We start from the raw sequence: 17,512 nt of genomic DNA on the forward strand, positions 1-17,512 counted from the left end.
TTGAAATGCTTCACAACATGAGTATGAGTCGAGTAGCCTTTTCCACCTGTTTCTCTTGTTTTTTTCTCTTTTTTTTTTCTCTCTTTTTCCCTTCAATTTTTCTCACTCTGTACTTGCTAATTACTACTTACACATGAGCACAGATACCAAGTTGATACTGAGTCTGGTGAATAGGATAGCTGTCAGGGTAAATCTCTCCCGTTACGACAACACCATCAACTGCTAATGACACACACACATTGATACAGTTACCAAGCAACAATGGCACACAGTTTGACGCCCTTGAAAGCGACCCTCTTATCCAACAAACGTAAGCTGTCCCCGTAGTAGTGATGAGGATGTTACTAACATCATCTTCTTTTTTCAATTGACGTCAGTGGTACGTTCAACATATGCTTGATTGTGTTCCCTTAAGTAGGGTCGTACCAAACTGATTTTCATTTCATACATGTAGTGGCAGCATTGATAGAGCTATCGAAATATAGATTGCCTACAATAGCAACTACCATTGTCACTGTGATTGAAAATGTATCCAAGGTGAGTCTTATAGTAGCAGCAGCCCCCCCATCAACGATCTAACGCTTCACCAGTCCCCACTCTCCAGAAACGATGATATAGTGCCCAGAGACGTATTACAATCCCAATTATTCCTACTTCGCATGCTGTCCGCCTGCATGCACCACCATTGGAGGTACTATCAAGATTTAGACACCAAGGCACGCAGTAAAAAGCAACACCAAGACGGTACCGAATCACCCATACGACCTTCCCTGAACCGCGTAGATGGAGCAACACCTCAACACGGCATGTGGTCTCCACCGGACGGTATTCCACCTGTGCCCATTGATCCACCACCGCTGGAAGACAACCTAGCCAAGCATATTGTACATGTCATGTCAAGATTCATTTATCAGATTGGCGCCGTCGACGAAAAGGAGCACGGCATTGTTGCCAACCATTCAGCCAGCGCCTGTTCCACCGAGACCTACACTAGTTTCAATGGCCAGACATTACTGACCAGTTTGATGGTGGATATATACAGGGCAGCGAGTCGAGTGGTAGCCTATGTCAGTGCCAGTAATTGGCCCATCACTTTTGCCAAAATCAAGAATCGCATCTTGTATCTGACAACCACACAAGAAGAGAACCCCGAAGTGACAGATGTCATGCTGTTGGAATGTGCTTCATTAAATTGCAAACGTCTTAGTATGGTGCTTACAGGTAAAGCAAGTTGGAAAAAAAAAGAGGGTCTGTGTGTCTGTTGGTCTCATTAGTTTGTATTAGAATTATGCAGTTCAGCTTTGCATTTACGAAAAGCAGCGCAATTATTTATTGCAGTGATGTTAAGAAGGGCGATTTGGAACTGGATTGAAAATTACACTGCTGAATTCACTTTATTATGCCATAATCAGACACGCATTGATGGATCTCCTGAAATCCTGTTTGATATCTTCAACTCTTTGGCAGACACCACCAAGCGAAAAGCCATATTTTGGCCTGTGCAAACCATGCTGTTGGTATTGTGTCCTGATATCATGATTTCTCAATCGCTGAGTGGAGGTCGAGTAGAGAACAAAAAGGTGAGTTCATATCAAGGACCCCCTCTATGGCACCCGCTCATTTTGTCCAACATTAGTCTGCATTTTTTGGCTCGCTCAGAAAAGCCATGAAAGGGGATCGTATGGGAGAATTGGCAGCCATTTGCTATGTGGATCTCTGTCGAGCAGCAACCTACGTATCCAAAGACGACATGACAGCGATTCGACAAGTAGTGCCTGATGTGGAAAACGAACTGATAGACAAACTGTTTGATATTCATCGCCCTGCAGACGTCGACTCCTTATCCACTAGTCTGGGTGTCTACATTGATCATCGCAGCTTGATGGCAGATTGCATTGTCGCCATGTTCAGATTGGACACACAAAAGACCATTCACTCATTGATTCCCACTTGCTTTGACCACGGCGCACCGACCATCTTCAAGCTGAGCGTTGTCAAGGCAGCTGTTGCCATTGCGTCAGAAGAGAACAATTTGCCCTGGATACCGTCCATATCTGAGCTCTATCTACCACTGTGCACTCGCATTCGAAAGCTGTTTTTGGAATTCTTTACTCGTGATTTTAGAGACAAATCATCAACAGATATTGCTGCTACTTCCTCCTCCTCCGTGTCGTCTCGCAAGACATTAGCCAGCAATTTAGCGGACAAACGCAGCAATCGAAAAGACGGGAGAACAGCCGCCCAGGAACGTTTCGAGTTGATTTTGGATGTACTGAGATTGTATCAAACCGATCCCAAACTTGCTATTGAGGTAAGGTGTCTGTTGTGTATATGTATACACTGTTTCACACACACTCTCTCTCTTTCTGTATCACAGGGAAAAGTCGAAGATAGATTTGATCAAAATGCAGCCCTCATGGTAGCCATCACCAACTGCCTTCGAGACCCAAGCGCTTGCGTCAGGGATGCAGCTGCAGAATGTTTATATAAACTGCATGCACCTGATAATATTATATTATGGGGCCTTCCTGACAGGTTTATGGAGTCATTTTGGAAGATCTCTTCTCAAGTCCTGTTTACACTGGCAAAGCAACTTTTGGACAGCAGAGAACGAGAAAGCGGACTGAGAAAGCTGCTGGATCTATTAAAACGGTTACTGACATTGAGAAACAAGTTTCTGGAACAGCATCGAGATGTAGCGATCTTTGGCATTGATACGCGCGAACGGCTGCAAGCATCAATTGGCCTGGAAGTAGCCTTGTTAGTGCTGCTCTGTTCCTACGATACGGATATATGCACACTCTCCATCGACTGCTTTGGTTTGCTCTGTACGGAAGTGCATTTGACAGAACGGCTGGACGATCCACAGCCCTCTTCCATCACCATTGTTGAAAACATGGCTTGCTATACAGAACTCACAAACAACTCGGGTGTGGTGACCGGGCGCAAATCACAACAGCGACGTATTCGCCGTCTATTGAGAATGATCAACCATAGCTCACCTGGCATGCTGGCTGCTTGGGAAGAGGCTTGGAAGAGATGGAAGTTCATGACACCTTTGATTGCACGCACACCGGATGACAACGCCAAAGACGATAGCTCATTTTACGAGAGCAGCAGTAGCAGCAGAAAGGGAGGTGGATCTACTTGGCATGACAAGCTGAGAAACACATCTTCTAGACAGCTCATGGTGCCCACATCCTCGACTCGACTGGACATGATTGACGACGATCGCTCCTCTGAATGGCAGAACTATGCTGGATTCTTGGCTGCTTTGGGTGGTGTCTGCTTAATGACAGAGGCTTCTTCTTCTTCAGTGACTACCGGTAGTTCATCTGTCCCTCCTTCGCCTTCCTCTTCCATTCGTTCTTCTCGTCCTAGTAACAATAGCAACAACGACTCCATCAATTATAGCAGGCACATTTCAGCCCCCATTGAATCTGCCAACATGGTCGACAAGTTTATCATGGACATGGTAGATTTACTGGCCTGCGACAACTTGATTGTGCGTGAATGGGTGCGAGAAATTCTGGGAAACGACCTGTCACCAGCCCTGTATCATATCATGTTTCGCCACCTAGAGAACACGCTCACAAAGTGCTTTGGGCCTGACAATAACAGCGATCCCATGTGCGGACCAAGCTTTACGCTCTTTGTCGAACAAGGCATCTCGGTGCTCAAGCAGGTTCTTGACCGTCTCAGCGAGAAGACAGACAACTTGTTTACTGTGGATTTCAGCACACTGATCAACCAGTATGCCCTGTATCTCAACAAACTGGGCACGAATCAGCTGTCCATCAAGATCAAGATCAAAATGTGTCAGTTGGTCGAAGTGCTGATGAGCAAAAAGGACAGCGTGACATTAAGACAGGAGTTTCGCCTAAGGAACAAATTGCTGGAGATTATTGTGGAGTGGACTAGTGATTTCTCGCTGGTAAGTTTCTAGTGTTTTGTTTGTTTGTTGCGCTATATATAATGTTTGCTTGCCATGTAGAAACCGGACAATGTGTCTCAGTCATCCAACTATGAAGTGAATCAATTAGAGAAGCTGCAAAGCGATCTAGACATTGCTTGTCTCAAGACCATAGTCGCACTGCTTCATCATTTGCCGTTGCAGCCTTCTGAGCCTGTAGTAGAATCAGATGCGCTTGTAATCAAAAGCAGGATTTTTTACAAGTACTTTACCTATTTCTTCAAGCTGCTGAATCGATGTCGTGTGTCTGAGGCAAGTTATCATTTAGGGGTAATGGATATACAAGTATATTAATGTGTGCATGTCATTAGATTGAACATTCGCAAACCAGAAGCTACGATTCACAGTTTAGAACAGTAAGTACTGGATTTAAGCAGCAGAAAGAGTTCTTGTTAACACCTACTCTAACATAGGGCTCGGAATTAGCACCACTCAAAAACTACACCATTCTAGCCTTGTCCAATCTACTCAGTGCCAATGTAGACGCAGGCCTGAAATACTCGTTTTCCATGGGTTATCATGAAGATACACGCACACGATCTGCATTTATGGAAGTCTTAACAAACATTCTGAACCAAGGCACAGAGTTTGAGACATTGGCGGAAACTGTCATGACGGATCGCTACGAAAAACTGATTGATGTAAGTGGGTGGCAAGCGCAATATGACTAATTGACATGGCCTGACACTGTCATATCATTAGACGTTGGTTCAAAACGACTTGAGAATTGTGCTTTCTCTATGTGAAGTTTGTCCTTCTTCGGATATTGATGACGTGACGAATGCTCTGTTGGCTTGCTTTGCGTCAAGAAACAAGACCATGACACTCTTGAAGGCTGTGATCGAAAGAGAGGTAGAAACAACAGGTAAAAATAGAGTCAAAGCTATGCCCAAGGATGCCTCTTATTGACTCGATCTAAATAGAAACCGAAACCGACTTGTTTAGAAAAACCAGCATTGCTACTCGCTTACTCTCTGTCTATGCCAAAAATAACGGTGCCGACTATGTACGATCTGTGCTTTTACCAGTATTCCAGAAGCTGTCTGAACGGCCCCGCGAAGACAAGTGCTTTGAGTTGGACCCTTCCAAGGTTGGCCCTGATGAAGATGTCAGCAAAAACCGTAACAATGTGATTGAAGCCACTGAGATGTTCTTAAACGCTATTTGTGATTCTGTCAATGATGCGCCACGGTCCTTTCGCGAGATTTGTCATTACATCCTGACATCGGTGCGGGAGCAGTTTCCAGAGGCAAAATACACGGCTGTGGGCTCCTTTATCTTTTTGCGATTCTTTTGTCCTGCCATTGTGTCCCCAGAAACAGAGGGACTGATCAAGAATACAGCCTCCATTTCTCGTGAAATGCGTCGAGGATTTCTCATTGCTACCAAGGTAATCCAGAATCTGGCCAACAATGTCCTTTTTGGTGCCAAGGAGACCTACATGATTGTCCTCAACGATTTCCTGACCGGGAATATTTACAAGGTGGCTAGCTTTTTACGAGAAATCAGCAAGTTACCTACTGCTGAAAATGCTATGGATGCTGCTGATGCTGCTGATACTGCCACTGCGACAGAAGACGTTGTGGAAATGCCTCAAATGAACGACAAGCTGTATGCCATGCTACATCGTGTGCTTGCCGACAACATTGAGCGTATCTCGCGTGATGTTGCATCCAGACGCTTGGGAGGTGACAAAGACCAAGATTCCATCAGTGCCTGGAAACGCGAATTTGACAAGTTTGCTAACCTGTTGGCTCAATTGGGACGTCCACCTGAAGTGCCTCAAAAGGAGTCTGTGGGTACACGCAGCTATGTCTATGCTGCCTCCAACCAATTGTACGCTGATTTCATGCGTCGCAACAGTCATCGCAGCGTTGAAACGATTGTGTCCAAAAACATCTTTTATGAAGGCGGTGTCTCCAAGGCGGGTCGACCTGTGTTTTACTTGGTCATGCGACATATTCATGCGGATAATATTGATTTTGAATTGTTGATCTATCATGTGCTTCAAACACTGGAAAGAGCATCCAACAGACACTATGAGCTGGTGATTGACTTGACGCGCTTCTGTCGCCTGAATGAGATTCCAGGTCAATGGGTCCATCAACTGATGCAAATCTTGAGCGAGGACAAGTCAGACAACATTGCTATCTGTCACATCTACAATCCCAACACGTATCTAAGAACATTTATCAAGAAGCTGGCTCGACCTCTATCACACAAGTTTACCAAGCGCATTCTGTTTGCCGTGACACTAGCTGAATTGCATGAGCATATACTACCATCCGAGGTGCGATTACCCAAATCTACAAGTAAGTGCCAAATCATTGCTCTGATGGCATGCGTTGACTGATATTTATCTTATGCATAGCCGGTCTGGAGACAGATCCCAGTGCCGTCTTTTTCCCTGTCAACAAGATTCTCAAGTACACTACGCATCTTCCTGTTACTGTCAAGGTCAGTGCAGAGTACGTGCAGGTTATGACAGTCAGAAAGCAGGAAATCTTTTATGGCCTCAACGCGGTGACCAACGATATATGCCATATATCTGAAATTGAAGACATTGGCACCGCGCACCATGAACGCTCCTCCTCGGAATCATCACAGGATTTCAGTTACAGGTGCACGCGAGAGAATATCGTCATGACATTCAACTCACCAAAGAAGGTGGCCATTATCAATGTAAGTAAGGGTATGCAATACAAGAGAGCCCCCATCTCACCCTATCTTACAGACCATTCGACATAGCAAACGACGCTATGAAATGTCAAGACCGACCAATATTTCTGAACGTACCATTCAACCAAACGATGTGCCTGGTAGACTGCTGAACATGGCCCTGCTGAACCTTGGAAGCGACGACCCCAACTTGAGATTATCGTCCTACAATTTGCTGTATGCTCTGAGCCGAGTGTTCAATTTTGATGTAGGCAAGCAACTCTTGGATGCCAAAGATCTGTGTTTGCCAGCCAACAGTACAGAGTTTATTGTCAGCATCAGTGAAAAGATTGCAGCAACAGAACCTTCCTTGACCATGGAATTCTTAAACGAGTGCGTCCTTGGCTATGGCAAATCCGAGCAAGGCTTGCGGTATCTCTCTCTGCTCTACATGATTCCCTGGCTCCCCAATCTAGCTCTCTACTGTAACAGATCGCCTCAGGATATAGTGAAAACCAAGGAACTCCTGCGGCTGTTGGTTGATCTCACATTGGCTGGTGACATGTCCAAACTGATAAAAGCAAAGATCTGGAAGACCATTGCAAAGGTAGACGACATACTGAACCTGGTAATTGATACATTCATCTTGGTATCCAACGAGCACGGCGTGGGGTCCATGCAAGCAGAGGCTTTGGCTGATACGTTGGTGACCTTGTCCAATGTTACTGTGCGATCCAAACTGACGTCCTATCTACGCAAAATTATCCATCGCACCTCGTTCAAACCCACGCGCTCGTTGACGGATCATCCATCCTGGCCAGAAATTGCTATTCTGGTGCGCTTCATCTTGATGCTCTCGTTCAATAATCGCGGCCCGGTAAAACGTGTGGTTCCAGAACTGCTCCATATCGTGTCCTTGATTGCTGGCGTGGGCTGCACCGTTGTACGTGCGTCTGTGCATGGTGTGGTCATCAATATGATCCAGTCGCTGTGTACATCCATGCCTCTGTCGGCTGCCAATGTCAAGAAACTGCAACTGTTGTTGATTGAAATGTCAGAGTCCAAGTCGCGTCTCTTGTTTGGCCTGACGCGATTCAACGCCAATGCGTTTACCATCACGCCAGAAACACTAAATGACACTATTGAACCCATATCGCTTTTGTCGCTAGAGACCATTGTCAGTAAACTGTCAGAAGTCATCAATTATGCAGCACCCTCGACAGATATTGCTAATTTCTGGAGAGCCAGGTGGATGAGTCTGGTCGCCAGTACAGCATTTCAATTCAATCCAGCGGTGCAACCGAGAGCCTTCATCGTGCTGGGGTATTTGGGCCGTGAAGAGATTGATGACGATTTACTGTACCAAATCCTGGTGGCTCTGCGAGGTGCGCTTGCCATATTTAATGACTCGGATCCTCATTTGGTCACTAGCATTATGATGTGCTTGAAGAATGTGGTAGAAAGCCTCCCTGGTGATTCGAGGTACTTGCTTCAGCTGTTTTGGGTCGCTGTTGCACTGGTAGAGATCAATACAGGCCCTACATTTGCCATGGCTGTAGAACTCTTGCAGGCAGTTGTGCGTGCACTGGACTCAAGCGGCTTCTTTTCAGGAGACACCATGATTGATGTCTTGTTAGCAGCGCGTGAGCCTATTGCCGATGTAGCACGTCAATTGGACAATCTGTGTGGTGTCAATTTTGATTCGCATTTCTCGTTTGCCATTGCTGGTATCTTAATGAAGGGGCTGCGATATAACGATGTCAAAGATATCATCTATCATGGATTGCATACGTTTTTGGACATTGAGCGCAAACAGTTTCCTCATGACGGGTTGTCAGAAGAGAGTAGTATCATCGAGACATCGACATTGGGTTATGTTACTGGCTTACTTCCACTGGCCGCTAAAAATGACACGGTCAAGGATTTACTCAAGGTGGCTGGATTGACGGAAACAGACATTGATAGCCATGTACTGAATGGCAAGACATATGCTGGCATTTTTGATAAGCTGGATATTCCGGATAATACCACTGCTTTATTATTGATCTCGTTGCTTGCCAACATGTTGAATGCAGCTGATAATGAATCAGAGAGGTTGTTTATCTATGGCTTGTTGTCTGAAGCAGCTATTGCTATCCCTGAAGTGTTTTCTCTCGTGTAAGTAGTACTAGTAGTAACAGTAATGATTCATGTGTGCATGGTCAACTCCTTTTACTCACACGTCTCTTTTCTAAAGATATGATTCTCTTTTACCGAAAATGAATCAAATTGTTATCAGCAGCCAAACACAACCCATTATTGAATCTGTAAAGTCCATCTTATTAACAGCATGCTCTGACCCTATGTTTAACGAGTCCAAGGGCAAACCATCGCAACGGGTTCTGTTGGATCAACTGGGATTTTCTTCACTGGGTGATCCTACATTTGGTGCTTCTTCCTCTAATGCCTTTCAAAATGCTAAACTTGCTAGCGAACTGATGGAACGCATCATTTCCTAACTGAATCACCATACATTTAAACCATATTTCATCTGCATCTTTCATTCATCTTATTTATTTATTTCATTGATTAAAAATTGAGTGTGGCATCTGTTGAATAAAAGAGTGCGACTCAATTGTAACAATTACTCATGCACTGATGTATTCCAATTATGGACATGCGCCGAGAATCAGCAAGGTACGGATCGCCGAGAATATTGATACACAGCAATGTCAAATAAACAAAATGGCCGTATATCATCAAATTCTGGCCAATTTTATTCAATCAAATTTTCTGTATCTAACGATATACATGCTCGCTACATGGTCCGCGCGCTATTCTATCGAAGTAACCATTATGTGATCTCAAATGTGGCATTGTACCGTAGCCGTAGTAACTCGGCCTTAGGAGTATATCCTAGATACACCCTTTGTTTAGTAAAGAAGGTTTGAACGCAGAAACAAGTATAAATACACCGCGAAATGCGCAAATGTCATTCATCTCTCATCACTATACAACTACAATGGCCAACGTCGAAAGAATCAAATACATTTTAAACGAACCCTTTACTGATTTCCTCCAGGTTTGTGTGCTTTTATCTATCTCTATGCTCATGCATGTATTCATCTTCTTGCGCATAGAATCTTTTGCATGAAAAATTCTACTCGAGCTCACCAGACAAGGTTGTCAAGCTTTTGGAAGTAGGCTGTGGGTAAGTGCTGGTCATCATTGCATCCCGGTAGTGCCCTGTATCTTATTCGTTCATGTAGTCCTGGTGATTTTGCATTGATTTTAAAGGAAACTTTGAAGGAAAAAATTGATATTACTGCTATTGATCCCTCTGACGATATTGAACAGGCTCTAAAGAAGTCCACTGGCTCTGATGTCCATTTCTTGAAGGAAGATATCTTTACATTCAAGCCTGGTCAGCAGTTTGATTTTGTCTTATTCAGCAAGTCTCTTCATCACTGCAATCCCGTTGATCAGGTAAAAGCCGAGTTTTATATCAAGTGCACACATTGAAATCTCACATCTTTTCCCTTTGATATAGGCGTTGAAAAACGCTCATGCTTTGCTCGCTGAGAACGGCGTTCTTATTGCTGAAGAGATTCAATTTGAAATCGTCAATAATGATGATGTTGCCTGGCTCTTGAATCGTATTGATCTCGTGCGTGCAGGCGGTCATTTTGTTTCCTTGGAGGAGAGATTGAAGACAGCTGGACCTTCTCAAAAGCCAATGCTCAATCGTATTCTTGATACTAGTCTTCCCATCGCTCAAAGATGGTTCAAGCCTCATACGCATGGTCCTAAGTCTGAACAAGGTCATGCCCACGGTGAAGAGCATCAGCATCACCACTCTCATGAGCATCATCACCACCATCATGACAAACTGGATGACGAAGAACAAAAGAAATTGGACAGAGAAGACCCTGACAAAATTGCTAGCTCTAATGCTATTCGTATTGCTATTGATGCTCAGTTCGGCAAGGACAACATTCAATTGAATTTCGTGCCCTTCTTTTATCAGTTCCTTGTTCATTTCGGGTAAGTTCATCATGTGTGTTTCTAGCAGAAATCCAAAGCTGACATCCTCTTGCATAGATTGAAATCAGATGAGGCTTGCCAGGCTATTCTTCGCGAGACTTTGAAGCAAGAGCAAATTGCTATCAAAGAGCACAAGTTGCATCCTTTCGGTTTGACTATCGTTGCTTTCAAAAAGAACTAGTTGAGTTAATAAAAACGAGAGTTTGAATCCCACATGTTGGGTTTCACTCCATACATTTAAGCTGATGGACTGCTGCGAATCTGTAATTTTACCCCTTGTCTTACAATATGTCCTTTAGCAAAAAGGCATTTCATACAGCATGTCGACAGTTGCATACAACAAGACTGCAGAGACCCATCAGCGTGGCTCCTATGGTTGATATTACGACACCTGTAACTATATCACTTGATTCTGTTCAATGTACACAGATCTAATGTTTGAGGATAGCAATTTCTTGAGCTATTACATATCATCAGTGGCCAAGATCGGTACGAGTACTACACTGAGATGCACCATAGTCATGCCATTATAAACCATGCCTCTCATTTGCATCGATTCGTTGGTAACCCAAGGCCCAATGTCACTGTTCAATTGGGCGGTTCGGATGTAGAAGCCATGGCTACAGCAACCAAACTATTGCAAGATCACGGCTACGCTCAAGTAAATATCAACAATGGATGCCCTAGTCCCAATGTCCAGCATGGTAAATTTGGAGCAGTGCTAATGAAAACCCCACAACTAGTAGCCGATATGCTGACAGAGATGGAGAAGCGCCATGTCACGATACCAGTAACTGTCAAATGTAGAACAGGCATTGATGATCAAGATGATTTTGGATTTTTACAACACTATGTGGATACACTATTGACAGGCACAACAAGACCTCCACCTCATCTGATTGTCCATGCCCGAAAATGCATCTTGAAGGGATTGTCACCAAAGCAGAATCGAAGTATCCCTCCACTCAACTATGAGCGAGTGTTTGATCTGAGCAAAGCATTCCCGGATCTACCAATCACTATCAATGGTGGATTCACCACTGTGGAGCAGATCAACATGATGGTGGAAAAAGTAGATGGTTGTATGATTGGAAGAAAAGGTGAGTATTTCAGTCAGCACACAGCACAATGAAGCAAAGCACTCATATAACATTTAGTCATGGACGACCCTATGTTTCTCCAAGAGATTGATAAATCCATCTACAACCAGCAACAAGTCAAAACCATTGAGCAGATCACTTCTGACTATTTAGGTAAGTTGGCAGTGGTGTACTTCTTCCTTTATCCATCATTCTCATTCCATCCCTTGTAGATTACGCTGACAGACTCTATTCCACTCGTCTGGATAAAGAAGACTATGGCTTACCCCCACTCACACTGATGGTTCGACCTCTGATGGCTTTGTACAAGGGCAAGAAGGGCCGTATATTCCGTCGAGAGATACAAAACACACTGAAATCCGATACGCCATCAAATCAATTCTCCACATTGGTGACAAATGCATTGAATAAAAGTGTTGTTTCCATGTAAAAACCCCCTCTTTTTTTTTTAATGTACAAGTGTGTGTAGGTGTGTATAATATAAATGTAAGTCAATCTAATGAGACAAGAACTTTCTTCCCTTCATACGACGTCTAACGATGACACGACGACCATTTTTGGTGGCTAAACGAGCTAAAAATCCATGTCTTCTCTTGCGAACAAGTTGAGAGGGTTGATAGGTGTTACCGTATGTGACGAAACGCATCTGTGTTGCTCCAAAGCTAGTGGTGTTGGTGATGGTAGATGGTGTGCGGAAGGCACCCAAGCTATACAGGATGTGTGAGTCAGAAGGGGTTTATTTGACATGTCATCCAGAAATTCTCGTTACCTGGCAGACAAAATGTTGCTTTGACCGAGCATCGATGGACGTGCGGCTACAGCATTGAATCTAGCAGAGGCTGTCGATAACAATTGTTGAAACAACATGGTTTTGATGGGTGTGTAATGAGAGAAAAGAGTATAGATTCCCCCTTGTCAAGAGCGTTCAAGGGGTGCTTGAAATTATTTTTCACATCCAATGGTCACTGAAATCAGTCAATTCAATTGGACCTCTCTGCACAGTGATTCAGTGCTAGATTTTGGCAGTTTGATTAGTGTATCCATATTATGAGAGTGAATATGATTGCACTGGTGGTACTTGGATCCGTCGCCATCTCATTCACAATCGCTGTATATCAAATCAACCACTGCTACCATATCAGCATTCGCAGTATATCCAATTCATCTACGTCCCTATATGTTTGTGTAGACGCACAGCTCTGTAACATACATACCTGACATGCGATGACACCCACCAATCCATTAAGAGCCAGATACACCTATGTGTACTGTCAGTGCAGACATACACAGTGGGGTTTTTAGTAGAGGCCATGGAAGCTACCTCACAATTGCAACATTTGTAGAATCAATTTTAGTGATACAGGATATTCGTTCTACAACCAAGCCTACAATATGCCAGAATCATAGCTTACAAGCATCGCACACATTGCCTCTATATCGCTACTGTACCAGCGTTTACTTATTAAATAGGGGGGGCTAGTCAACTCTCAAGGCAATTAACAGATGAAACACATTCGGAAAGAGAGTGTAACCATACCTCCCAAACCTCAATTGTGTAAATCACGAAAGAAGAGAGCAAGAAACGCCCAACAAACGCGAGATGAAGGACATTACATGATATAGGTAGAAAGTAATAATACATTTTTACGGTTGATTCTATTCAATTGATACAGAATACAACACATTTTATATCATGAGTTTCCAAGCTACTCTCCTTAACAAGTCTCAAATCTAAAGCAGCTCATTGGCTTGCGAAAGTGGGCTCAATAAACTTTCTTGTACAAAAGGTAAACAAAGCAGCATCAAGAGAAGAGATAGAGAGGATGAAAGGGTGAATGTGAAGCTAAGAAGAACTGGTGTGATTATATGTCATACATATCATTTGAAAGCGAATTCGTTTGGAGATTTCAATGGTGCCACTTTCATGATGCAAAGTAAACGGTAGCTCACGAAATGCTTATGCAAAGCCAAAAAACAAGGGTTTAGATAACCCTGTTTTCAAAGTGTTCAAGCAGAGGAATGGCACGTTTGATTTGATACAGAGAGAGCAGATCTGATGTTGGCCTACTGTTGTCTCCAGTTTCGAATGCAATGAAACGTAAGAACGGACTCACTGAAGAGTACATTTCGCTCAACAAGTGTTCAATTTTCCATATGTTTGATAATCCATAACAGCAATTTGAAGCAAAGATGTATAGAGTGCCAAAAACTCGTAAAGCCATTTTCAAAAGGATCTTGCAATGGCCAAAACTCGTATCATTTATCAATTGTTTTAAGATATTTAGGTATGATATGCTGCAACTAGTGCATTACACATGGTGAGGACAATGATTAAGCATTCAGCCATTTTATTCACGAATAGTACGCATTTATATGTTTTGTGTTTGATTCAAAAATTTTTTCATTTACATTGCAACTTTCAGAGATGGCCCGTGTGCCTCTTCAGGGTAGAACTAGATGGTACACGATCGCCCACTACTAGAGCACCCGCTACTGCTGTCCCTACGGCTTCCTGATGGGAGCTGCACGCACCTCTCTCAGTATCGCTTCACAGAGAAGGAGCTACTACGACCATTCCACTTTCAGAACAGAGAGCCTGAGGAAAAGAAGAAGAAAAGAAATTTAAAGAATGGGCAAAATGGTGGCCTATTTATACTCTTTTTGGCGGCTTGTACAGGGCGTCACAGAGTAATGCAGTCTCCAAGCTTAACTTAGTGGCTTGTTTTGTAGTTGTAGAGCGTTGTCGATACCATTATACATGATTAGAATGCAAAAAGTCAATGTAAAGCAACAGGTAGATGCTATTTGCCTCCATCGGATCAATCGCTTGTACCTGGTACAAAGTCTATATCCGCTCCAAATATTTCAAAGCCAAAACATTGATGCAACACCAACTGGTTGTGTTTCAATGTACACACTCGCCACATTACCGTCATTGCGGTTTCCGTGCCTGTAACTAAATTAATTTTTAAGACGTTTATGGTTAGCCACCACGCAATCTCGAGTGATTTGGACACACTCAGCCATAATCTACTCATTTAGAGATGCTTTGGTTTCGTCAAAACTATGTTGCCTCCTAATTCTGGAGAATTCTCGTTGTGATTTCCTCAGATGAAGAGTGTTTCTACTCTTTAGATTGGCTCTCTACCCTCGCTTTGCTTTGATGAGAGTCAGCTTACGCATCGACGGCTCGTTACGCTAACCGCCTAGATTTATCTCATAAAAATACTGTGAAATTTATTAAATCTTCTCTGAATGAGAACCGATTAATTGACAAATATCACATGGGAAGCCCCCCATAACTGTAGATCTGGCTTTTTTTGAGTGCTCCATAGTTGTATTAATCCAGCCAATTCATATACGTCTAGCCAGTACACCTGGATGGCTTCCTATTGCTCAAAAGTATGCAAAACACAGCGAAATTTGGGCGCATTTGAGCAGGGATTTCTCGTGTTACAAGTCGTTTTAGACCCCCCCCCCAGAATAGCATCAAACAATTGCTCTCGTCTAGCTCTTAATTTCTGGCACCTTTGCTCAATTTTTTTTTGGGATCGCCAAAATTCCATCAAAATCCATAAGGGACACCTCATAGTTTTCATCAAAAATCAAACGATCGCGCTTTTCACCTCAAAAATGAAGACTTTTCCTATAGCATATATTACATCAAAATGTTTCTCTGGATCCAGTGCAACCTCAGGAACTTTATTTGTGAAACATTCATATGTAAAATCTCGACAATTTCGCCAAAACCTCATTTCATATTTTTATAAATTGCTCCATGAGCTATATCAAAACACCTCTTGTAAATAATACCATTAGGTGCGCCTTGAAAAGCACTTCAAGGATGCTTAAGAGGGTAATGGAGAATTTGTACAACTTACATAATCGAATCCGGCAAAATAGGTCGAAAGTTGTCGAAAAAGTCTAAAAATCAACAAATCAGGACAGCACGCCGGGTGGCAATTGAATCAATTTTGGCAGCTGGTGGACGTTTTTGAAGAGAAATATGGAGGGAAATGCGAATTGGAGGGTATTGTAGCTCTTGTAGCCACAACAAAACTATTTCAGCACATAATCTTGTAGCATCTGAATTAAAAGTGTCCAGCAATCATAAGTTTATTATATTATGATGATCATTTGGTAGCATAGATGAGCCTGAAACGAGTAGAAATTTCATATTGATCAACCTCCTTGAAAACTTCTTCCATATTAGCATCGTAAACCTCCGAAGTAACTGGAGTCAGTTGATTGATCATGACTTTAACAGCAGGCAGAGCCAAGCGTTGTATAGCCAAAAACAACTCTCCAGGATAGGCACCCCAAGCACCAATAGGGACATCATAGTTGATATCCTTGATGTCGCGGTATCCAGCATCAGCGAGAAAAGTAGAGATCTTGTCAGCGACATACGAGTCCATGTTGCGAGCCACCAAAGCCTCATTGACTGATGAACAAAGGGTAAGATGTGTGTGTGTGTGCGTCAATATGTGTGGACTATTGACTTACTCCAGAGATTGATGTTTTTGAATGCAGGACCCGCATTCTTGTATTCGTTAACAAGCTCAAGAATCTCGATAGCTCCTCCTGGCTTGAGAATTCGCTTCATTTCTTTGACAGAACGAATGTACTGATCCGTTGGAAATCCCATTACCAAAAAGCGCTGAAATACAAAATCAAACGATGCATCTTCAAAGTAGTCAAGCCCAGTTCCGGCGTTCAACAATTGAAACTTGACATTAGGAGGAACATCTTCAGTGACAAAGACGTCAGCCATATCAATACCAATGAACTCAGAATTGGGATACAAGCGAGCCATGTCCAGTGTCCACCAACCAGGTCCACAGCCAATATCAAGCACCCGGATACCTTGAGTCAACTTGTCATGAAGAGGGGATTTGAACAATCTAATAGTTCAGTTGATGATGAGTAAATATTGCTCATTGCGTCCACAGTCATTGGCTTACCCTCCAAGCACACATCTATAATAGACACATAGTTAGTATTGTGGGTGCTTGCCAGATCAAAAATGCATAGATGGACTTACTTCCAGAGCGTGTGATTCAATTCCAATCTGTCAGCCTCCTTTTGATCACTGGGCAAAATATAGGCAACATCTTCATTGACAGACAAACGGCGACCATCCTTCCATTCAAAAGCGACCTGATAGTTGGAGTGCGTGATTTGATTACTGTTGGAGGAAATCATTGGAATTATATGATGTTGTGATGGAGATGGAGGCAATTTACAAAAGAGAGAGTCTTTTATATATCTTGCAAGCACTTGTTTGTTATTGGCTCAAACCGTGAATACAACACTCCTGTCCAGATATCTGTCATTTTCAGGAGAGCTGCTTTTGCCCTTGCATGCATCTCGAATTCGCACGGATTTAGCTCAAAATGGCGAATGAAGTTACTGGCCCAAAAGGGAGCTTTGATAGATTACGCCGCAGTAGGTGATACATGATTCGCTTTGTGGCTGTTTTTTTTTTCTTTCTTGCATTGAGATGAAAGGCTCATCAAGAGTGATAGAATGACAACTCTTTTCCACTTTATTATCATCAAACTGACACCATTCTTACCATGACAAATTCTTCATCATGGACACAACTCCCACATGAAATACAGAAAAAGATATTCATCTACCTGCATGATAGAGACTTGATACAGTTGCAAAAAACATGTAGACCTTGGAGATTGGCTGCAATAGAGCTTTACTACAACCACTTATCAGTCATTTTGGATTGCAGAAAAAAGCGCCA

The 17,512-nt window shown here is 43.0% G+C and overlaps 5 protein-coding genes across 5 annotated transcripts; 3 read left to right on the plus strand and 2 right to left on the minus strand.

Annotated features, from left to right (window-relative positions):
• Positions 1 to 133: 133 nt before the first annotated feature.
• IRA2_1 (Ras GTPase activating protein ira2) lies at positions 134 to 9,129 on the plus strand (the record flags this gene model as incomplete). The annotated part of the gene is made up of 15 exons (XM_064819431.1): positions 134 to 187; positions 249 to 310; positions 486 to 537; positions 591 to 1,221; positions 1,285 to 1,580; positions 1,637 to 2,311; positions 2,378 to 3,934; positions 3,995 to 4,225; positions 4,285 to 4,329; positions 4,387 to 4,614; positions 4,676 to 4,838; positions 4,897 to 6,285; positions 6,345 to 6,655; positions 6,708 to 8,788; positions 8,868 to 9,129. The coding sequence occupies 15 exons, from the start codon at positions 134 to 136 to the stop codon at positions 9,127 to 9,129; spliced, it is 8,037 nt and encodes a 2,678-aa protein (XP_064677566.1).
• Positions 9,130 to 9,632: 503 nt separating this feature from the next.
• On the plus strand, positions 9,633 to 10,835 carry ATC70_000010 (uncharacterized protein; the record flags this gene model as incomplete). Its single annotated transcript, XM_064819432.1, has 5 exons — positions 9,633 to 9,692; positions 9,751 to 9,821; positions 9,880 to 10,096; positions 10,161 to 10,654; positions 10,712 to 10,835. 5 exons carry the CDS (start codon positions 9,633 to 9,635, stop codon positions 10,833 to 10,835), a joined length of 966 nt encoding a protein of 321 aa, XP_064677567.1.
• Positions 10,836 to 10,942: 107 nt separating this feature from the next.
• Positions 10,943 to 12,184, plus strand: ATC70_000011 (uncharacterized protein; the record flags this gene model as incomplete). The annotated part of the gene is made up of 4 exons (XM_064819433.1): positions 10,943 to 11,047; positions 11,103 to 11,754; positions 11,812 to 11,907; positions 11,967 to 12,184. 4 exons carry the CDS (start codon positions 10,943 to 10,945, stop codon positions 12,182 to 12,184), a joined length of 1,071 nt encoding a protein of 356 aa, XP_064677568.1.
• A 66-nt stretch (positions 12,185 to 12,250) lies between these two features.
• ATC70_000012 (uncharacterized protein) lies at positions 12,251 to 12,621 on the minus strand (the record flags this gene model as incomplete). The annotated part of the gene is made up of 2 exons (XM_064819434.1): positions 12,251 to 12,461; positions 12,524 to 12,621. 2 exons carry the CDS (start codon positions 12,619 to 12,621, stop codon positions 12,251 to 12,253), a joined length of 309 nt encoding a protein of 102 aa, XP_064677569.1.
• A 3,266-nt stretch (positions 12,622 to 15,887) lies between these two features.
• ATC70_000013 (uncharacterized protein) lies at positions 15,888 to 16,959 on the minus strand (the record flags this gene model as incomplete). Its single annotated transcript, XM_064819435.1, has 4 exons — positions 15,888 to 16,198; positions 16,261 to 16,658; positions 16,719 to 16,733; positions 16,799 to 16,959. 4 exons carry the CDS (start codon positions 16,957 to 16,959, stop codon positions 15,888 to 15,890), a joined length of 885 nt encoding a protein of 294 aa, XP_064677570.1.
• Positions 16,960 to 17,512: the final 553 nt, after the last annotated feature.

This window comes from Mucor velutinosus, assembly GCF_035048745.1.
Source record: "Mucor velutinosus strain NIH1002 chromosome Unknown tig00000025, whole genome shotgun sequence".
NCBI lineage: Eukaryota > Fungi > Mucoromycota > Mucoromycetes > Mucorales > Mucoraceae > Mucor > Mucor velutinosus.